At 36.2% G+C, this 24,104-nt stretch overlaps 3 protein-coding genes and 1 non-coding gene across 4 annotated transcripts in view; 2 read left to right on the forward strand and 2 right to left on the reverse strand.

Annotated features, from left to right (window-relative positions):
• The window catches only part of LOC129675149 (olfactory receptor 5D18-like), a 6,191-nt gene extending 1,963 nt beyond the window's left edge, over positions 1-4,228 (reverse strand). The window contains 1 exon segment of the mRNA XM_055605167.1: positions 4,154-4,228. Coding sequence (XP_055461142.1) covers positions 4,154-4,228 — 75 coding nt within the window.
• Positions 302-408, forward strand: LOC129675154 (U6 spliceosomal RNA). Its single transcript, XR_008719881.1, has one exon. It is a non-coding gene; the product is annotated as a U6 spliceosomal RNA (small nuclear RNA).
• An 8,871-nt stretch (positions 4,229-13,099) lies between the features above and the next one.
• Positions 13,100-14,039, reverse strand: LOC129675153 (olfactory receptor 5D14-like). The gene is given in 3 exon segments (XM_055605170.1): positions 13,100-13,500; positions 13,503-13,568; positions 13,571-14,039. Coding segments are annotated over 3 exon segments (936 nt in total).
• An 8,835-nt stretch (positions 14,040-22,874) lies between these two features.
• LOC129675150 (olfactory receptor 1165-like) lies at positions 22,875-23,817 on the forward strand. The gene is given in 3 exon segments (XM_055605169.1): positions 22,875-23,049; positions 23,052-23,597; positions 23,600-23,817. Coding segments are annotated over 3 exon segments (939 nt in total).
• The last annotated feature ends 287 nt before the right edge of the window (positions 23,818-24,104 follow it).

The following is a 24,104-nucleotide window of genomic DNA, read 5'->3' on the forward strand; positions in this document are numbered from 1 at the left end:
AGAAGAAGAAGAAGAAGAAGAAGAAGAAGAAGAAGAAGAAGAAGAAGCAAAGGACATGTTCCTATATACAAATAGATTCAGAGTAGACAGAAATTTAAGTGGAAAGAGATTGGGAGTAGACTTGAGAGACCTGAAAGGTAACAAATGTGATCAAAACATAATGTATAAAATTCTTAAAGAATTAATGATTTATCATGTGTACTTAATATCCTACTTAATTTTCAAAGGAACTTATATTTTCTGTTTATGTAATGGCTCTTGTACCTCTATTGTTATCTAATTTTATTAATAATTTAGTGAGGTGCTTGCTTCGGCAGCACATATACTAAAATTGGAAGTATACAGAGAAGATTAGCATGGCCCCTGTGCAAGTATGACACGCAAATTCATGAAGCGTTTCATTTTGTTTTAAAATGGGGAACAGAGCTAAACAGAGAACTCTCTGTAGAGGAATATCGAATGGCAGAGAAGCACTTAAAGAAATGCTCAACCTCATTAGCCATTAGGAAAATGCAAATCAAAACAACCCTGAGATTTCACCTTACACCCATCAGAATGGCCAAGATCAAAACCTCAAGTGACAACACATGCTGGAGAGGTTGTGGAGAAAGGGGAACCCTTCTCCATTGCTGGTGGGAATGTAAACTTGTACAACCACTCTGAAAATCAATCTGGCGCTTTCTCAGACAACTAGGAATAGCGCTTCCTCAAGATCCTGCCATACCACTCCTAGGCATATATCCAAAAGAGGCTCAAGTACACAAAAAGGACATTTGCTCAACCATGTTTGTAGCAGCTTTATTTGTAATAGCCAGAATCTGGAAACAGTCCAGATACCCCTCAACTGAAGAATGGATGCAGAAATTGTGGTACATCTATACAATGGAGTATTACTCAGCAATGAAAAATAAGGAAATCATGAAATTTGCAGGTAAATGGTGGGACTTGGAAAGGATCATCCTGAGTGAGTTGTCCCAGAAGCAAAAAGACACACACAGTATATATTCACTCATATAAACATACAACATAGGATAAACCCACTAAAATCTGTACATCTAAACAAACTCAGCAAAAGAGAGGACCCTAACTAAAATGTTCAATCCCCATCTGAAAGGCAAAGAGGATGGACATCAGAAGAAGAAGAAAACAGGAAGCAACCTAGGAACCTGCTACAGAGGGCCTCTGAAAGCCAAAAGAAGAAAACAGGAAACAATCTAGGAACCTTCCACAGGGGGCCTCTGAAAGCCTCTGCCCTGCAGACTATCAAAGCAGATGCTGAGCCTGATGGCCAACTGGCGGGCAGAGTGAATGGAATTTTATGTAAGAAGTGGGAAATAGTAAGAGCTGGAGAGGACAGGAACTCCACAAGGAGAGCAACAGAACAAGAAAATTTGAACACAGGGAACTTCCCAGAGACTCATACTCCAACTAAGGACCATTCATGGAGGTAACCTAGAACCCCTGCATAGATGTAGCCCATGGCAGTTCAGTGTCCAAGTGGGTTACATAGTAGGGGGAAGAGGGACTGCCTCTGACATTATCTGATTGGCCTGCCCTTTGATCACCTCCCCCTGAGGGGGGAGCAGCCTTACCAGGCCACAGAAGATGACAATGCAGCCACTTCTAATGAGAACTGATAGACTAAGATCAGAAAGAAGTAGAGGAGGACCTCCCCTATCAGTGGATGTAGGGAAGGGCATGCATGCAGAAAGGGGAGGGAGGGTGGGATCGGGAAGGAAGGAGGGAGGGGCTAATGGGGGATACAAAATGAATAAAAAGTGTAATTAATAAAAAATTAAAAATTAAAAAAATAACCTAGTGAGGATTTCTTCTTTAAAAAAAGATAAACCCTTCATTGTTTATTAATATTATGCTTTGTAATTTTAATAATACAACCCTCGAGGTTGTTTTTATTAGTTGACAATATTTATTTTACTGTACACAAATATTGCAACATTCTTCCTTTAATTACCCTTCAAAATCTTATGAAAATTAGAACATTCAGTTCTCAGAGCTGTCCTCTTTCACACCTGAAGCCTCAGCTTTCACTCGAGTTCTTACCTGAGCTGGAACCCCTAAAGCAGAGCTTGACAGAAAGAGTGCACCCTGCGACAGGGCTTGCTCACACATGAGTGCTGTGTTCCATGAATATTAACTTCTACAATTTTGAAACTAATTTGCTAAGGACAAAGGCAGGGCCCCTTCCTTTGTGGAGAGTCGGGTATTTATTGTTACAATCTCGGAGACAGGAACATTAGAGACTGTTTAGTGCTATATTCTCTTGAGATCATAAAATAAACAATTAAAATTAATCACTTAAAACTGATGTAATTATGGAAGAAAATTAGATCATCATTGGGGACAGTGCATAAATATGGCATATAAGATAAATGTAAACATGTATATAATAGATATCTCGTGTTATTCCACAACCAAAGAATGCCTTCATTAGGCTTCTCTTACCATAGCATGTAATACATTGCAGAAATCATCATTATTACACAGGAATTTACTCTTTTTGAGAGGCATGATGTTCTCTTTCCAGAGAATGCTCACTTTGTCTGGGTAAATGAATATTCTGTTCTCAGGTCATTAAGGCTCATTACAGATGAAAGAAAATTTTACAAAATTAAAACCCCTAATAAGTAAAAGGTTTAGTACCTGCTTTTGTTTGTTTTGCTTTGTTTTGTTTTGTTGGTACTCTACTGAGCCATCTAGCTAATCTTATGCCTCTTTGTTTTTAGAATCCAGTGAACATCAATGAGCTGAAGGGTTTATGTCACTGAGGGCTTATGTCACTAAGCATAGTTGAAGCATGGGTTTAAAATTTTTTATTGTACTAATTTGTTTCTCCTTGGAAAATAAAATGATTCAAATATGACTTCAGTTAATTTGTTCACCAATATCTTCAAAGTTCCTACATAAATGATTACACTATAAATTTTTATTGAATGTTGAATTTAATTTTCTATTTTACTGGAATAGAATGAAATTCACCAATTTTTCAGAAAAAGATAATTTACCAAAACCAATTTTGGTTGTTGTTTTCATGAAATGGAAATTTATTATTACTATATCTTATACCAATTAAAAGAAAAATTTAAATCATCAAGTCAAAAATTAGTGTAGAGCAAAATTACTGTACCCTAATAATTTTCTTTTTACCGACAACCATGCAGTTTTTAAGAAGGAAGTACACCATATTGAAACTATTTGCAAATGTAAGCCAACATCTTCATTACTACCTTTGGAAACCTTTAAGAGTGTTTTAATCTAAATTTATCATACTTTTTCATTGAGAAAATATGTTTTCAAAAATTTTTAGAGCCTGTTTTTTAATAAACTATTGATAAGGAATTAATAGAGAAATATCTTCATTCAATGTATCTTATTTTTCTACTTAAAGGAACAGTATCATTAGGTATTGATTAATGCAAAAGTATAAAACAATGATTAGAAACTTAAAAGTTGACAACCATTGCTATCTGGTGGAGAAATTCAGGAAAATAAGTTGAATATAGCTGGAAGACACATAAGTACTCATGTATTTATTCAGTTATTACTCTATCATTAACACTTATGAAGATTTATCATGGGCTTTACAATGTATTCGGTAGGGCACACTGAGAAAAACATATCTTTGTTGATCAAATCTATATAAAATTAATTTTTAAGTCAATGTGGAATCATATTTTGAGAATGCTGCAAAAGTTATTGCTCGTAATGTAATTTTAAGAAAATTCAGACAAGGACACAATATAGTACATTTATATTGCATGAAGTTTATATTGCATTATATTATATTATATTATATTATATTATATAATATATTATATATATTATATATAATTATAATATATTATATATATTACATTATATTATATTATATTACATTTATATTGCATATTTATATTGAATGAAGCATGAAATGATTCATTCAAATAGCTAACAAAAATGGGGTTTGTTTTGTTTTTTAATTTGTTTTGTTGTGATTTTGCTTTGTTTTGTTTTTGCAATGTACAAGCACATTTGTCCTCAAATAATTTCCTAATGATGGGAGGTTCCTCCTGGCTCCCAGGGGAGGAGGTGCTGGTGGTGGTGTCACGCCACACCTCCGTTACCCCAGCACTGACTGCAGGAGAGCTGAGCTCACTGTGCAGCAGGAGCAGCGAGTGGGCGAGTGGAACCAAGAATATCCAACCCGATGGGAATCCAGGTTTGCCGTCATGATTAGTACAGTAAAGCTTTCAAAAGCTGGAGAATGGTAAGATCACAGGTCGTGGGGGCAGTATACTGGTTACATTAAATGGTAAATGATTTTAAGCTGCCTTAAAATTTGTGTTTATACACATGATTTTTTTTAACTTATAACTTGCTGAGAGATTTGGCAGTTGATGGACGTTAAATCAACTTCTCTATTGAAATTTGGCCATCGGTAGGTTTCTCATTCCATGGTGGATAAGCCCATGTCTGTTTATCCTATGTTAATGTTTATGTTAATACTAATTTAGCTCAATGAGCTATTTTTTTCTTTTTCTATTAATTTTTTATTTTTATATTAACTACAGTTTATTCACTTTGAATTCCAACTGTGGCCCCTCCCTCAGCCCCTCCCAATACCACCCTCTCTCTCTCATTCCCTCCCATGATCTTCTCCAAGTCCATTGATAGGGAAGGTCCTCCTCCCCTTCCATCTGACCCAAGCCTATATGGTCTCATTACGGCTGGCTGCATTGTCTTCCTCTGTGGCCTGGTAAGGCTTCTCCTCCCTCAGGTGGAGATGATCAAAGAACCTACCACTGAGTTCTTGTAAGAGACAGTCCCTGTTCCCCTTACTAGGAAGCCCACTTGGATACTGAGCTGCCATGGGCTACATCTGTGCAGGGGTTCTAGGTTATCTCCATACATGGTCCTTGGTTGAAGTATCAGTATCAGAAAAGACCCCTGGGCCCAGATTTCTTGACTGTTGCTCTCCTTGTGGAGCTCCTGTCCTCTCCAGGTCTTTCTTTCATAAGAGTCCTTGCACTCTGCCTAAAGTGTGGCTATGAGTCTCAGCATCTGCTTTGATACCTTGCTGGGTAGAGTCTTTCCAAAGCAGAGACACACAAATATACTCACTTATAAGTGGATATAATATAGGATAAAAATACTAGGATTTGTACACCTAAAGAAGCTAAGCAAGAACAGAACCAAAAAATCTGAGTGCAGGGGTCTTTCCTGAGACTGATATTCCAACCAAGGACTATGCATGGAGATAACTTAAGACCCCTGCACAGATGTAGCCCATGGCAGTTCAATATCCAAGTGGGTTCTATTGTGATAAGAACAGGGACTGTCTCTGACATGAAATGATTGGCCTGCTCTTTAGTTACCTCCCCCTGACAGGGAAGCAGCATTACCAGGCCACAGAAGAAGACAAGGCAACCACTCCCGATGAGACCTAATTGACTAAGATCACAAGGAAGGAAAAGAAGTCCCCTATCAGTGGACTTGGGGAGGGGCATGCATGCAGAAGGTGGAGGAAGGGAGGGAATGGGAAGAGAGGGGGGAGAGAACTATGGGGGGGGGAGAAATGAAACCTGTGCCACCATTCCAACTGTCATAGCTCTGAAATAAATTAAACTGAACTGACTGAACATAAATATGGCCTTAAGAGGCCACAGAGGTCTTAACTCAGAAAAGAGAACAAAATAGACTTGAAAGCATCTTTAAACTAGAGACAAGAGTGCCATGGTCGCACCCGGACTGGAGGCTAAGACCTTGCCTCTTTTTCTAGAGCTAAACTTTTCCAGTCATCTAAACAACTCATGTTCTCTCATGTTGAAACTATAACTAACTTCTACTTTATATAAAATTCTTCCCTCATTTTATCCAACTCACTGGTTGCTGCTCTAAGCACATAGAACCAGAATCACAGAAACTCCCAAATTCTAACTTTGCATTCTCATGAGAAACACAGAAGAAACGAATACAAGTATTTTGTCGTAATAATTAATAGAGAATTTAAAATATAGTATTTGTACATATCTGTGGTTTCTGTATGTGTATGCATATGTAAGTATGTGTTTGTGTTAAGCATAAGCAAAATGAGAATAATAAACTTGGCACAGTTCACTTAAAAAAAAAAAAAAAAGAAGAAGCTAAGCAAGAAGGAGGACCCTGAGTAAGATGATTAATCTTCACTCAGAAAGACAAAGGAACAGACATGGGAAGAGTGAGAAAACAGGGAACAGGACAGTTTTTTTTTTTTTAGTTGTTATTTTTATTTACAATTTATTCACTTTGTATCCCAGTTATTGTCCCCTCCCTCATTCCTTCCTGGCCCTATCCTCCTTCCCTCCCTCTTCCTCAACTATCTGTCTTCCTACTGATTGGGGAAGTCTTCCTCTCCTGCTGTCTGACCCTAGCCTATCAGGTCCCATCAGGACTGCCTGGATCTTCTTCCTCTGTTGGCTAATTAGGTCCCCCCAACAGAGAGAAGTGATTAATGAGCAGGCAAAGGAGTTCATGTCAGAGACTGTCTCTTTCCCTTTATGAGGGAACGCAAATGGAAACTGAGCTGCCTATGGAGTACACCTGAACAGGGGGTAGGTCCTCTCTATGTATGGTCTTTGGTTGATACAGCAGTCTCTGTCGTTCCCCCTGGGCCATGCTTTTTTTTTTTTTTTTTGCTTTGTTGGTCTCCTTGTGTGGCTTCTGTCCTCTTAGTGTCCTGTTATATTCCCCTTCTTCCATAAGACTCCCTGCACTCTGTCCAATATTTGGCTGTGAGTCTTTGCATCTGCTTCGATCCCCTGCTGGTTAGAGTATTTTTGAGGACATCTTTGTTAGGCTTCAGGCTTGTTTGCTTTCTTCTGGGATTCTAACTCACACCTGTCAGAATGGCTACGATCAAAACTCAAGTGTCAACATATGCTGGAGAGGATGTGGAGAAAGGGGAACCCTCCTCCATTGCTGGTGGGAATATAAACTTGTACAACCACTTTGGAAATCAATCTGGCTCTTTCTCAGAAAACTGAGAATATTGCTAACTCAAGACCCAGTTATACCACTTCTGCGCATATATCCAAAAGATGCTCAACCACACAACCAGGTCATTTGCTCAACTATGTTCAAAGCAGCTTTATTTGTAACAGTCAGAATCTGAAAACAATCTAGATATTCTTCAAACAAGGAGTGGATACAGAAGTTGTGGTACATTTACACAATGGAGTACTACTCAGCTGTAAAAACAAACAAAAAAAATCAAGAAATTTGCAGGCAAATGAATGGATGGAACTAGAAAAGATCACCTTGAGTGAGGTATCTCAGAAGTAAAGAGGCACGCATTGTATATACTCACAAGTGGAATATACTTATGACAAGCATGGTATAAATTTTTAAGTGCATATTAGATATATTATAAAGGATATATTAAAATCTACAAACCTAAGGAAGCTGAAAGACAAGAAAGACCATATGGAAGATGCTTATTTCTCATTCAGAGGAGAAAACAGAATAGACACTGGAAGCAATAATAAAATTTTTAAAGATAAAAATTTTTGATGGAAAAAGTTTGATAAGGTCTTTACAGGTACAAAGGAGGTAGTAGAAACAGATAATATCTAAACCTACTGTGTAAGTGTAAAAATTTTATAGGCTAAACAAAATATTATATTAAAAAAGATGTTTACCTGTTGTGAAGTCTAGAAACATTGCCTATTTGGATACATTATGTACTTTTTAATGGTGTTTGCTAGACTATTATAAGCCTACCACAAAGGGCCTATGAAAGACTCTAACTAGCCATACATACTCATAACCAAACTTTCGGCAGAGTGCAGGGAATCATATAAAAGAAGGGGGAGTTAGTATGGCCTGGAGAAGACAGGAGCTCCACAAGACCAAATATATCTTGGCAAAGGGGTCTTTTATGAGGCAGTTTCTCCAACCAAGGACCATGTACGGATATAACCTAGAACCTCTGCTTGGATGTAGCCCATGGTAGCTCAATATCCAAGTGGGTACCCTAGTAAGGGGAACAGGGACTATTTCTGACATGAACTCAGTGGTGGGCTCTTTGACACCCCCCCTCCCCTCCAAGGGAGGAGCAGCCTTGCTAGGCCACAGAGGAGGACTTTGCAGCCAGTCCTTAAGATACCTGATAAACAAGGCTCAGATGAAAGGGGAGGAGATCCTCCCCTATCAGTGGACTTGGTAAGGGGCAGGGAGGGAGGGTAGGATTGGGAGGGAAAGAGGGAGTGGGCTACGGCTGGGATACAAAGTTAATAAAATGTAACTAATATCAAACAAAGAATAATAACAGGTGACATTAGATATAGTACAAAATAAATTATGGGTGTTTCTATACATTTTCTCAATGCTGTTTTATGGTAGTAGTAAGTTTGTATTATATTATAATACAACTATGGAACAATAGTTTTAAATTTTAAGTTAAGTTGTTTTCAGTTCAATTTGTTTGTTGACATTTTATACATTTACAAATTGAGCTTCGGTCATTTCCTCTACATTTCACCATCTTTTATTTTGCCTTCTTTTCTACTGAAAACTTTTTTCTTACTGAATTTTCTATTTTTATTTAAATTTACTTTATAATTTATTCACTTTACATCCCTCTTGTAGTCCCCTCTTTCTTCTCATCCTGGTCCTTCCCTTCCTCTTTCTTCCCTCCATCTCCCTACCAGACCTCCTCCTTCACAAACTGATGCCAGCCTTTCAAGTCTCCTCAGGACTGCCTACATCCTCTTCTTCTGGCAAGGCTGCACTGCCAGGTGGAAGGAAGGGATCAAGGAGCAGGGAACAGAGTCAATCTCAGAGACAGTGCCTGCTGTACTTACTAGGGCATCCACATGGAGCCTGAGCTGCCTATCTGAACAGGGGGTCTAGGTCCTCTCCATGCATAGTCCTTGGTTGGTGCATCAGTCTTGGTAGGAACACACTGGGACCAAATTTGTTGACTCTTGTGGTGCTCCTGTTTTCTCAGAGTCCTCTGTCCTCCTCCTCTTTCATAAGGCTACCTGTTCTCTGTCCAGAGTTTGACTGACTCTCAGCATCTTCTTCAATCTTCTGGTGGATAGAGTCTTTCAGAGGACATCTGTTAGTCTGCTGTCCTATTCCCTCTCTCCAACCACATGTAGTGGTTTTTCTGTTTGCCCCTCTGAATGAGATTTAAGCATCTCCCCTAGAGTGTTCCTTGTTATGTAGTTTTTTTAGGTCTGGGGATTTTAGTATGGTTACCTTGCATTATAAGGCTAAGTTTTCCCCACATCTGATCCCCACCCTTGTTTCTCTACATTCCACCTCCTGCCCAGTTCCCTCTCTTCATTCACTTCTGCTGTCTATTCTATTTCCCCCTTTGAGTGACATTCCAGTACCCTCCCTCCCTTGGGCCCTCCTTGTTACCTAGCTTCTTGGTGTCTGTGGACTGTAGCATAGTTATCCTGTACTATAGGTCTAATATCCACTTAAAAGGAGTACATGCCATGTGTATCTTTCTGGGTCTGGGTCACCTTACTTATATGGTCTTTTCTAGTTCCACCCATTTGCTCAATAATTTCATTATTTCTTTCTTTTTAATAGCTGAGTGGTATTCCATTGTGTAAATGTACCACTATTTTTGTATCCATTTTTCAGCTGAGGGACATGTAGGTTGTTTCTGGATATTATGAATAAAGCTACTATGAACATGGCTGAGAAAATGTCCTTGTATGGTTAAACATCTTTTTGGGTATTTTCCCAGGAGCAGTATAGCTGAGTCTTGAGGTAGAACTATTCCCAACTTTCTGGGAAAGTGCCAGATTGATTTACAGAGAGGTTGTACAAGTTTGCACTCTCATAATTTACCCAAGCTGAGATCCACTCCAGGGTATTGAGCCAGCCCCTGACTCAATATTGCATATTTGGGGCTCAAATATGCTAGCAGATGGGAGGATAACTTGACTGTCCTCTGGGAGGCTCCACCCAACAGTGGATTGAGACAGATGCTGGGACTTGCAGCCAAGCATGGGGCTGAGCTCCGGGATCCTGTGGAAGTGTTGTGGGAAAGATAGAAGGACCTGTAGAGGATAGGAACCTCATAAGACCAACAGAGACAACTAACCCCGTCCCATGGGGACTTATAGAGACCGAGACATCAACTAAGAAGCATGGTCTGGACCTAGGCCCCCTGCATATATGCAAAGGATGGGCGACCTGGTCTTCATATGGGGCACCGGGCAAGTGGGGGTGTTGTTATTTCTGCCATGGACTCTATTGCATGTTTTTGCATCACTTCCTCCTGGCAGCACGGCCTTGCCCGGCCTCAGGGGATGAGGATATGCTCAGTCCCGATGTGACTTAATGTGCTGTGGAGGACTGATATAGAGAACTCCCCTTTTTCTGAGGGAAAGGAAGAGGGGAAGGGGAAAGTAAGGGAGGAATGCTGGGAGGAGAGAAGGGAAAGGGCAACCTTAGGATGTAAATAAACTGGAATTAAAAAGAAAAGAAAACAATAGCTCTATCTAGAACAAAAAAGAATCAAACACACCAAAGAGGAGTGGATGACAGGAAATCATCAAACTCAGGGCTGGAATAAATAACTTAGAAAAAAAGAGAAGACGAAGAATAAATAAAACTAAGAGCTGGGGAGGGAGAAGATTGGTTGTTTGTTGCTCATTCATACTTGGAATCTGTCATCCTGGTTTAATTGATATTAGTTTCATCCTTTAAAAACTCATTTAAAACAGATAGTGAAATAAATATTTATAAATATATTTAATTTTTAAATTTCTGTTTGGCAAGAGTTCCTCACAACTGGCTCTACCTGTCATAGCCCACTGGAGGTACAGGGAAGATATTTTAAGATCCACTCTGATGTGTTGATTCAAGTACAGTCAATCATGATTATTTTATTTTCAAATCTGTAATCAATGTGTTATCAGTTGATTTCAACATACATAGAAATTATTATGACAATTCATTATTTTAAATTAATATTTTCACCTCTTATTTTTCTAGTTTGGTTCTAATGTTTTCAATCACTGCTTCAGACATTCCTCTTCTCATACTGTGATGAGATCTTAACGCCAGTTACAAAGGGGAAAGTTAAATATTTTTTCTTTATTTTCACAATGATCAGCATACAGAAGCATTTAGTAGTAACCAAAGGTTTATTGTTCATATGTTAATATAATATATTACTATCGAATAGAGTTGAACACATTATATTAAATCAGCTATAATGGATATTCATTTTGTAGAAATTTCTATCTGAAAACTAAATAAAGCCATTTAAATAACCACTTTCTTCTCTTTGGTATTATGTCACTATCTGTTGAGGGTTACATTACCCAAAAATCATCTTTAATCTTTAATCACTTGCCCAAAAACCTTGAGTTCTGTTTCAGAAGAAAATATTGATCATTTATAGAACATATTGGGAGTAGAGATATTAATTTGTATTTTTTTATTTAAACTTATTCTTGGAGCCATTTTTAAGAAAATTCTTAAATCAGGTTTAGAGTAAATTATTTGTGCTTAAAATATTTTAGTAAGGGGAACAGGGACTGTCTCTGACATGAACTCAGTGACTGGCTCTTTGACCTCCCCTCCCCTCCCAGGGAAGAGTAGCCTTGCTAGACCACAGAGGAGGACATTGCAGCCAGTCTTGATGAGTCCTGATAAGCTAGGGTCAGATGGAAGGGGAGGAGAACCTCCCCTATTAGTGGACTTAGAGAGGGGCATGGAAGAGATGAAGGAGGGAGAGTAAGATTGGGAGGGAATGAAGGAGAAGGCTACAGCTGGGATACAAAGTAAATAAACTGTAATTAATATTAAAAAATAAAAATTTAACAAAAAAGACCTAACTCTTTGCTTATATTCTGTAAACCCAGGCATGTAATTATTTATTCACTAATGTATTTAATAAAATTTTATTCCTAATTTTTTCAATAATAATTTTTACTATTTGACACATTTTTATATTATAATCTGTCTTCTAAATCTTGTCCTTACTTATTTAAGAATGCACCTGGACATCTCCTTGGGAAATGGCTCAGTGGTTAAGAGCACTAAATATTATCCAAAGTGATAATATTTAAAATTGAAACTTTATAATTTGTGTTAATTTCTGTAGCATTGCCTCATTATTTAAATTTATTTTAATTAATGGAATGTTAACAACAGATATTTAGGTTTATTCAAATACTCATACAAACAATGAAATATAAATATTAAAATATGGTATTCAACATTTCAGGATATTTTTTATTTTTATTTGAATGAGTTAATATAAATGATGCTTCTAGATATTTTGATACCCAATTATTATGGGAATGAATCTTTTTGCCCATTAACATCCAAGTGCTAACTAGAAATAATAAAATGATTCAAATGTTTTCATTTGGAAACATGTCATTAATATCTGTGTTCTCTAAAGCTCAGTGTCTAATAACTGCTTTATATAAAAGTAAGTAGATACTCAATTTATAGAGTTAATCTTTATTTTAAGTCATATCAACCAATTCTTCACCATTTTCTTAGGTGTTTTCTTTTTTTTTAACCAAAGATATGTATTTCTCATTTTGATGCCAGCCTCTCAACAAAAGGTGACTATAGAATTCAATATTCTTTATATACTACTTGCAGGAGACAAAGCATGAATATATGATGTAAAAATACTACCTTGTGTCTTAATAACGTGGTTTAATGGCAAGCCTCTATTAATAATGACAGCATTTTTATGAACTTTAGAGCCAGAAGCTCACTGTGGTATGTACAACAAAACCAGCCAAGTTTTCTGCATTAGTTACCATCATTCTTTCAGAAACTATGTTCTTCATATAATATAGATTACTGTGCTTTCTAATGTTTTATTGTGTCTTATAATTATTTATCTTCATCATCATCCTCACCATTATAGTTTCAAATAAATATCGTGTACCTGATTTTGTACTTCCTCCAAATAGTAAACATCTTTGACATCATCTTCTTTGATTCTTTGATTGAATTCATCAATCTGTGCATCATAACAATCTGTAGAATCTATGAAAATATGTACCATAGAAACTAGAAACAGCATTGTTCTAATTGTATAGTTGTATTGAACACACTTTCAGATGGTTCACTGAAGTGGGACCTTTGTGCCCAGTACTTTCTGAAAAGCCTCCTTCACGTCCTTGTTTCTCAGGCTGTACATCAGAGGGTTCAGCATGGGGTTGACAACTGTGTAAAAGACAGAGGCCACTTTGACCACCTGCCAAGAGTTTTTGAAGTTAGGTATACAGTACAGGGAAAGTATGGTTCCATGAAATATGGTGATGGCAGTCAGGTAGGAAGCACAGGTAGAGAAGGCTTTGCTACGTCCACTAGCATATTTGATTTTTAATACAGTCACAAAAATGAACACATAAGAAGTGAGAATGATCAGTAATGTGCTCACTTCATTGAAGGTTGCAAAACAAAAGAGCAGTAGGGCTGGGGATATATCAGAACTAGAGACAGCAAGGAGGGCAGTGTATTCAAGAAAAAGTGGTTGATCACATTAAATCTTGAAAACTTTAACTGAAGAGCATGGCAGAGGAGGATCAAGTGGCAAATGAGCCCCAGACATATGACCCAGTCACTAGAAGGATGCATACCTTCAGTGAAATGGCCACAGTATACAGCAGCGGATTGCAGATGGCCACGAAGCGATCGTAGGCCATAACTGCTAGCAAGTAGGACTCAGTCACTACTGCCACACAGGACAGCAAGTACTGCAACATGCAGCTGAAGTAGAGGATAGTTTTATCAGCCAGGACCAAGTTCTCAAGCAGCTTGGGTGTGATGATGGCTGAGTAGCAGGAGTCAACAAAGGAAAGGTGGCTAAGGAAGAAATACATGGGAGTATAGAACTTGGGTTCCATATTGATGAGCACTATCATCCCAAGGTTTCCCACTACAGTGACAACATACATGAAGAGAGAGATAAGGAAAAGGGGAATCTGAAGCTCAGGGTAGTCTGTGAAGCCCAAGAGGGCGAAAATAATCTCTACACTCACATTTCTTTCCATTGGCACCATAACTCCTATCATTGGACAACTGAGGCTGAAGAGTCTCCTGTTTAATACAAAATTATACAAGAAATGTCAAATATTTCTCAAAGATAATTGTTGGTATAATGTTCTTTTGAAATGTATACAATTTACCCTTGTTCATTCAAATGCTGATTTCTCCACCCCACTATCTGGTTTCAATCTGAACATTGCATTGTGAGGTTTATTCTAAACATCACCTGTCTCAAGGCTGTGTAAACATGCCACCATTTATTCTCTAAATTGTCAATTAAAACAACCAGCCACAATACTGACAATGGAGAATATAGGGTGGGACATCTTGGTCAAGAGAGGGGAGGAGAAGGAAGCCAGTGGAAAGAGAGGAGAGAAAATCTGCAGGAGAGATCTTAGAACCACGTGGAGAAATGAACCAGACCTAAGATATGACTAAAGCAACTATAATGAGTGAATCAAAATGGTAGGAAACTATGTGGGCTTGGAGGTTTAGGATGGAGTAACCATTGCCCAGCATTGTGCTCTAGGTTTATTAAATAAATCCCATTCTCTGTGTGTTGATTTGGATATATAGCTGGTTTAGGACTAACTGCAGATTAACTAAAAGATGTGTCAATAATAAATACTAATCACCCACAACAGATACTATAGAATGCCATTCTAGTTTGATTATTTGTACAAATCTAAATCATTGAGATTTTTTTTTCTAAGAAATAAAAGATTAGAGAAATCTAAGAGAAAAGATGGAACACCATTTGGCCATGTTTTGTATTAAAATATCATTGAGGTCTAGGCAGATTTAAAAGAAGTTTAATGCTTTGTTAGTTAATTGCCAAAGGCAGAGGCAAAAAAAAAAAAAAATCTCTAGGTATATACCCTTCTCTCCTGAATAGTACTGTCTCTGCATTAATGATTTCACAAAGAAAAAAATATCAAAGAGTCTCTTAATTACAATGTCAGGGAAAGAACATTTTCATAGTAGCAAAAGAAATCTGAATAAACTTACTTGCTGCAAAGAGAGTCACCATCCTCCTGGTGCTCTGTGGACTAAAAACAGTTAGAAGAAAAGATCTTTTATCTTTACCTGGTATCTCTGGGGACTCAGACTCTAGAGAAAATCTAAGAATATATTCTATACAGGACCTGGAGCAGATAATTAAGATGAATATAAGATCTCATCTTGAAGTATTTATAACAAGGAGGCTTTCAGATATAACCCATAATAGACTCAGTCTCTATGTTGGGACCCTAGTAAAGGGGGACATGTCTTTCTCTGACATGAACTCAGTGGCTGACTCTGATCACAAACCACTGGGGAGTGCAGCCTTTCCAGGCCACAGAGGAAGACAATGCAGCCAGTCTTGATCAGACCTGATAGGCTAGGGTCAGATAGAAGGGAGGAGGACTTCCCTTATCAGTGGAGTATGGGAGGAGCATATGAGAAAAAAAGGGAAGGAAAGTGGGATTGGGTAGGGAGGGAGGAGGTACATCTGGGATACAAATGAATAAATTGTAACAAATAGATTAAAATAAATAAATAAGTAATAAAATAAAAATGCTTTAATACAATACACAGAAAACATAAAACTTTCCCACAATTAATGAAATTCATCAGTGAAAGCTACAATTAAATGACAATAGTGAGGATACAGATTTTGTCAGCACATCATAGCATTTATGTAAAGTTGCATGTAGCTCTGCAAACTTATGTAGAATAGTAATTTTTCACTGTTGCATATTTTGAGAATTTATTTTTTCAAGAAAAAAGATGCTGGATAATTTTTCTGTTTCACATAAGTATCAAATTTCTTTTGCCTATGTACTTCCACAGTAAAGAATACAGAATAAGAGAGGGAACAGGATGGGAGCCTACAATAGATGTCCTCTAAAAGACTCCACCCAGCAGGGGATCAAAACAGATGCAGAGACCCACAGCTAAATTTTGGACAGAGCACAAGAAGTCTGTTGTTAGAAGGAAGATATAGAAGGACCTGGAGGGAACAGGAGCCCCACAAGGAACTCAACAAAGCAAAAAAAACTTGGGCCCATCAACCAAAGACCATGCATAAAGAGGACCTATAAGCCCCTGCTCAGATGTAGCCCATAGACAGCTTAGTCTCCATTTGGGTTCCCTAGTAAGAGAAAATGAGATGATATCTGACATGAGCTTGGTTGACTGTTCCTTGATCACTTCTCCATGTTGGGACAACCAAGCCAGCCCACAGAGGAAGAGGATTCAGGCAGTCCTTATGGGACTAGGCTAGGGTTAGGCTAGGGTCAGACAGTGGGTGAGGAGGTCTTCCCCTATCTGTGGAGTAGGGAAGAGGGATATGGGAAGGAAAAGGAGGGAGTTTGGGACCAGGGGGAGATGTGGGAGGGGCTACAACTGGATACAAAGTGAATAAATTATAAATAACAACAACAATAAAAGAAAATGGGAAAATAGTAAGAGCTGGAGAGGACAGGAACCACACAAGGAGAGCAACAGAACCAGAAAATTTGAACACAGGGAACTTCCCAGAGACTCATACTCCAACCAAGGACTATTCATGGAGATAACCTAGAACCCCTGCACAGATATAGCCCATGGCAGTTCAGTGTCCAAGTGGGTTACATAGTAATGGGAAGAGGGACTTCCTCAGACATAATCTGATTGGCCTGCCCTTTGATCACCTCCCCCTGAGGTGGGGAGCATCCTTACCAGGCCACAGAAGATGACAATGAAGCCACTCCTGATGTGATATGATAGACTAAGATCAGAAGGAAGGAGAAGAGGACCTCCCCTATCAGTGGACTTGGGGAGGGGCATGCATGAGGAAGGGGGAGGGAGGGTGGGGTTGAGAGGGGAGGAGGGAGGGACTTATGGGGGAATACAAAATGAATAAAGTGTAATTAATAGTTAAAAAAAATAAAAAAGAAAGAAAGAAGAAAAAAAAAAACCTAAGGGGTGGGGCTCTGAGATTGATTTCTGACTGCAAAAATACAAGAGGGGAAAAAATCAGTAACCAATAAATTTTTACCTCAAAAAAAAAAAGAAAGAAAGAAAATGGTGACGGCAATAGCTATTATTTTTCAAAGATCAATTGTTACAATGTGGTTATAGTAATAAACATTTTTATTGTGTTTTCTCTTAATCACCAGAAGTATAACTGACATTCAAAGATAAACTGTTTATGTTTTAAAAATATATAGAAAATATTCTTTCAGACAATTTATTTAGATCATGGTTTTCCTTCTCCCAGCTCCTATCAGATCCTCCATAAACCGCATTTACCCAACTCTAAATCTCTTCTTTCTCTCTCATTTTAGAAGTCAAATAGGAAAACAAAAAGCAAACAAACAAGCCAGAAAAAAAATTATAAAAAAGCTACAAGGATAATACACAAACTTGTTTATTTTAGAGGCTTTTTTTTTTTTCAGACAAGAGTATCAGTATAGTAAGGAATTGGAAGTTATTGTGTTCTTAATAAGAGATTAGGGAGTTCCCACTAATTATGTTTGTTTCAGTTTGTGACAGTAAATAGTCAGCATTCTCCAGGGTCTGAATCCCCAATGTCGAGCAGTTAGATGCTCAGCATATAAAACGTGCATAAAGTATGTTTTTAAGGCCTCACCAAGAGCACCAATACGTGGTCAAACCATTACTACTTTGAAAAAATACTGAATTGTTTGTGAAATTTACTATTGTCATAAAAGAATGTCTTTCTTAGCCTGTAGTATCATTTGCATTGAGCAATAGTGTCCACACAATTTACAATGAATAGCAAGAATATAATTTAAAATTTATATTAGAAAAATCTGTTTTGGTGATTACTTTTATATTTGGGATATATTTTGACTTTAGAATTGTACATGTTTCAATTCGTAATAAGTTTGGGAGGAAATCCTGATCTGAAACAAGAAAGAGTCATATCTGCCTATTTAAACTAAAGGTATGTATTTTGGTGCTAAGCAAACCACGGTGAGCTCTAGATCGGTCTTAAGGGTCTATGCTTCCACTCTGTTCCTTAACCCATATGACTTTAAAGGCCACCCTCCAAGTGTAAAGTTTTTAACAATATTTTATATTTAATTTTTCCATAGCACCAATGTGCAATTATTCTTTTAGTAAATGAATATATATGCACGATGTACATTTTATACTCAAAAATAATATATAGTGGTCAACACAAAATATCATTACGTTTCCTTAAACCTTTTTATTTTGCTGTGGACTTCGGACTTCTGAAAAAATATATTACACTAGAGTGTTATGTTTAGCATATAATATGTACCGTTACAGAGTTAAATACTTAGTATTTAATTTTTATCACTCCCCTCCTTCTCCTTGTGGCTGGTGTGTGTGTGTGTGTGTGTGTGTGTGTGTGTGTGTGTGTGTGTGTGTGACACAGTGTAGGTGCCAATAGAGATTAGAGGACATCAGATTCCCTGAAGCTGAAGTTTGAGGAGGTTATGAGCTGCCTTCGATGGGTGAGTTATTTTTCCCTAGATTAGTCATACATACTCTTAATACTGAGCCATCTTTACAACAACAAAATGGTGATGTAATATTATAAATAATGATTTAACTAATTATCAACATTAGCGATGGATGTAACAATGTCTCTAATGATGAGTAGTATCAGTGGCAGTGAAAATATTAGTTAAGTATTCTATTTAAAGACAGCTTGGTTGAAACTGTGTGTTAGAATTCTCTTCAGTCATGATGGATACTCTTATACAAACAGCGATGGAAATTTAGGGAGGAACAAAACAGAAAAGATCATTTATTTCATTTCTGGTTTTATTTAGTTTTTACTTATTCTTTAACTTATACATAAAACTATGCATAGAGATATGGTACCAAGTTATAGTTCAATACCTGTATATATTATATACTACTTAAATGATCCAAAGAATAGCAAACTCTTGAAATACTCACTTATCATGAATACATTTAAATGCATCATTTGAACCTTGAAAACAAACTACATATTATTGTTATCCACAGCTCCCCACTGTGTACCAGCACTCAAGAAACTCACTCCTTTCTCAATGTAAATTGGTGTCTTGTCATATCTCCTTCCTTAGTTTTGTGCTCCTTAACTTTCATTCTATTGTCAACTTCTTTGAGTTTAAAAAAATCTGAACATTCTACTGTTCCAATCAAAATTTTACATTGTATTTGTCTTGTCATTATAGGTGTATTTCAGTTGATAATGTGAAGTCCAATTTAGTCTTATCAGTGCCACTGACAGAGTTTCACTGTCATGGCCAAGCAGTAAATCATCAGTTGTATTCCATATTCTTTTCAGAACCCACTTAGTAAAAGCCAAGCAATTAATTTGTTTCCAAACACTGGCGGTTGTGAATGGTGTTAGAGCAGGTGTGAAGTACAGATTTTTATCAACAGGCTGGTTCCTTTTCCCTTTGATAAATTTGGAAGCTTGAATAACAGGTTATAAGACAGCCATGTTTACTAGATTATGTAATATCTATCTTCATTACACGATAACTGAGAAAGATTATACTTGTTATCATACCATTGCCAGCATTTTTCTCTTCTGTAATTTTGATAACAACCATTCCTATAACTGTGATCTATATGTATATATACACATATCATACATACATATATAATTTTATTACTTATAGTTTATATTAAAATTTCCTTGGTGATGTTAGAAAAAAATTCTCTGTCTCTTGTGGATTTTTTTATCTTCCCTTTAGAAATCTGTAATATTTGCAAATAGTTTTTTTCTTCAAATATGGTTTCTGATTTTTCTGTTCAAATTTTTTTAAGTTTCTTGTACATTATAGATACTAACTTATATTCTATACTGCATTTTAACTCATCCTGTAACTCTTTCTTTCAACTTGATTTTAATTTCTTTCTTCTTACAGGTTTCTTTTTAGTGTAATTTTCGTTCTTTGTGCCTTTGAAGGGTACAGTCTCTTTCCCTATTACAATTTTGTGAAATATATCTTCAATTGTATTTTTGCATGTAAAATTTTATTGTATCTTATCTTACATTCAGTTATTTAGTATGTTTAGATTGATTATATAGTTGATGAGGCAAAGTCCTAATTCTATTATTGAGCTTTCGAACACATCATTTTGCTAACACCATTTATTGACAATACTGACCTTATGCCATTCAGGTTCCTAGTAATTTGATATAAATTATTTGGCTATCAGTGTTGGGTTTATTTCAAATCACCTTGTTTTATCTCTTGGTTTGTTCTATGCAATGTCCTTGTTGCGTGGATGACTAGCATTTTTCAGTATATTTCAAAGTCGTGGATTTTTTTTCTCCAGCTTTGCCATTTCACTCAACAATACTGTGATTAGTATAGGTTCCCCACCAGTTCTGTATGTTAAATTTAATATTTAGTTACATAAAATTTGTCACTGATGATCTGAAAGAATTCTCACTGAATCTATAGATTATCCTGAGTAGGAAAAACATTTTGACAAGGTTGATTCTAAATTTGGCATATTTAGCTCGTTCTATCTCAAACAGGAATATTGAAGTTTTTCCATATTATGTATGATATTAGCTTTAATTATTTATATTAAACAATATTTTAATATGATAATGTATGTTCTTTGCATGTTAAATTTAGTTATTTCATACTTTCAGATATGAAAGGATTATAAATTATATGAGATATCTTTTCTGGATCACGATTGTGAGCTACTTTTTATCCCATGCTCTGTTGTGCTGCTCTGTGCTTGCTTATCAATTTAAAATATCAATTTAAACCAAGTGTTGCCTTCATTTCTGACATGAGTATCACTTGTTTATGCTATATACTCAGTGTAACTTTTAAGTTAATTTACAAACATTTCAATAAGAACACTTCATCTACATTTAGAAAAAGTGCTAGCTTATAGAAGTCTTCCTGTTGAATTAACATATGGCTTTGTGAATAAGTCTGTGGGTGCTGATCTAATCAATGAGTTAGGAAATATTTCCCTATCCTCAATATTTTGTAATAATGTAAGAACTTATTTCTCCTCCTGAGCTTTCCTTGTTAAGAGATCACTTATGCCTAATCTCTCATTACTGGATTTTGACATGTTCAGATTTCCTATTTTTTATTGATGTTGTATTAGGCTGAAACAAGTCCCTAAATTAGCTCTTACTTTAGGAATACTTTAGCATACACATTGCCACACAGTTTCTAATAATAATCTCTAAGAATTCATTGTACCTGTGATATTCTATGCTCATATTTCAATATTTAGCTATTAAATTAATGTTAATAAATAACACACAGCTTATTTTAGTGACAGACTGAGTAAGGCCAGTAAAGTGAGAAGAGCTTTGATATAGAAATATCAAATGTATTACAAGATAAAGAATTGGGGAGTCGAAGAAAAGAGGAAATAAACATGTTAAATAGAGGATTAAGTAAAAATAAAATTCAAAACATAAATGATGCTAGTGATTATTTTAAAATGTATTTTGCATTTATCATAAGCTCCCTTTATTTCAGACTTCACCAAATTTTAATTTCATCTTGATTTAGGTTAAGAAGATCACTTAATATTTATGACAGTATAATATGACCATAATAAGAATTATTTTTCACACCAAGATAAAGAATTTAAACTGATTTCATTGACCTAAAAAGAAAGATCTGACATGTCTTTATTATCAATAAAGGAGAATATGTTATCAAAGGTCTCAAGTGGTGTGCAATCTCTATTTCCACAAATGGTAACATTAATCACAATGCCAGTTTGAGTTTAGTTACATTCTTCACGTTATATATAAAATGATGTGGTTGAAAAGAAAAATTGGGTGTTTACTTCTGTTCATGATACAAAATCATATTTTCATGTTTTCCACCTTGATTTTCTGAACCATTCCTCAGGTATAATCATGCAAACTACCTAATACGTACATAGATTCTTTGTGAATAGCTAAAACAAAAGTCCTTATTAACAAATCATATATATCCTTTAATTATAATTGTCTACATGAAGAAAGGATTTTAGTTTCTTTATATGACAGAGTATCTTTTCATTCCTTAATATTTTCTCATTTTTACTTCCTAACAAATAAGGTGTTGTTCTTTCCTATTTGATGAAATGGACTACAGATGGCCACACAAGCAGAAGAAAGCCATTGCAAAACATTTAAAATTTCTTTAATTCCATCTTTAAGAATGCATTTTTGGCTGCTGAGACTCTTGAGCTTTCTATCCTATCAGAAGTTGGGAACCTGAATTAAACAACGATGTCACCAGTGTTCTTCCAAAGCCACTCAAAATCATAAAATGCATATGATTTAAAAATTAATTAACAATGTAATATTTGTAGACTATATAAAACTGCATAGCACTGTGGATATGTGATACCTGCTTGGATGGACCAAATCTAGTTATTTTGCCACTACATTTTAATGTATATACTACAGGTATTGTGTTTGAGGATTCTCCTGACATGATTGCATGACTAAAACTATTCTGTTTAGTGTTTTTGTCTTCAAAATGTGCTTTATTTTCATAAAATTGTACTTTAATTGATAACATTCCAGGGGTATATATACAAACATATGCTTAAATGTGTTAGTCACGCTTATTTTTACCAGGTATTAAATTCTAGACTTAAAAGAATAACCTACATCGCTGAAGATCAAAGTCATTGAAAATAATACCAATCTGAAGTTGATGCAAGTGAGTATCCACTGAATTTTAGAATTCTCATGAAATTCTCATGAGGTACAATTCTCATGAATCAGAATAGACCTTCTCCTGTTCTTAATGAGCCTCAGCTAAAATTCTACCAAATCGCAACCTCCCAGTTTGCTGCTTTAAATTATTCTCTCTTCACTGTATTTCCCTCCATAAGGGATCATGCTGCTTAATGCGGGAAACCAGAGCTCTGTGACCACCTTCATCCTTTTGGGTTTCTCAGAATATCCACATCTACATGATCCTCTGTTTCTCCTGTTCTTTACCATCTACACAATTACTCTGATAGGTAACATGGGCATAATTGTGGTCAGAAGGATCAATCCCAAGCTCCACACACATATTTTCTCAGCCATCTTTCATTTTTGGATATATGTTATTCCAGTGTATTTACACCTAAACTGTTAGAAATTTTGATTGTGGAAGACAGGACCATCTCTTTCAAAGGATGTATGACACAATTCTTTTTTATATGTGCATTTGTGATTACAGAAATGTTCATGTTAGCAGTGATGGCCTATGATAGGTTTGTGGCTGTTTGTAACCCCTTGCTCTACACAGTTTCAATGTCTCCTAAGCTCTGTGGTTTCCTTGTAGCTGGAACATATATGTGGGGTGTACTCTGTTCCTTTACTATCACATATTCTCTTTTGCAACTATCTTACTGTGGACCTAACATTATTAATCACTTTGGCTGTGAGTACTCAGCCATTCTCTCTTTGTCCTGTTCTGACCCCACCTTCAGCCAAGTGGTATGTTTAATAATTTCTATATTCAACGAGACTTGTAGCCTCCTCATCATTCTGGCCTTCTATGTCTTCATAGTTGTCACAATCATAAAGATGCCTTCCAAGGGTGGACTCCAAAAAGCTTTCTCTACTTGCTCCTCCACCTGACAGCCATTATCATCTTCCATGGAATCATTCTCCTTCTCTACTGTGTGCCCAACTCCAAAAATTCATGGCTTGTAGTCAAAGTGGTGACTGTGCTTTTCACTGTCATGATCCCAATGCTTAACCCCCTCATCTACAGTCTTAGAAACAAAGATGTAAAAGGGACAGTCAGCAGACTCATGAGCTTAAAACTTCATTCTCACACAGCCTAATTTAAGCATATACATTACACATATAGGCATATTTATGACATATAAGTTGTTTATACTTTAGTCATAATTGAATTTATTACTTTTATTTTTTATATATGATATATACTTTGTCTTGAATATACAATATAATAACATGTTTTCTTGTACAAATATAATGTATTCAGCTTTATTATATAGAAATATGTGAAGTTTCTATATCAAATATTTTAAATCCCTCTAATGAACACTAATATAGAAGTTAGATTGGGAAAGGAAAATTACACAGCCAACTCTTTCTACTTATTTTA

Source organism: Psammomys obesus, unplaced genomic scaffold, assembly GCF_907164565.1.
Source record: "Psammomys obesus unplaced genomic scaffold, mPsaObe1.curated_primary_1811, whole genome shotgun sequence".
Lineage (NCBI taxonomy): Eukaryota > Metazoa > Chordata > Mammalia > Rodentia > Muridae > Psammomys > Psammomys obesus.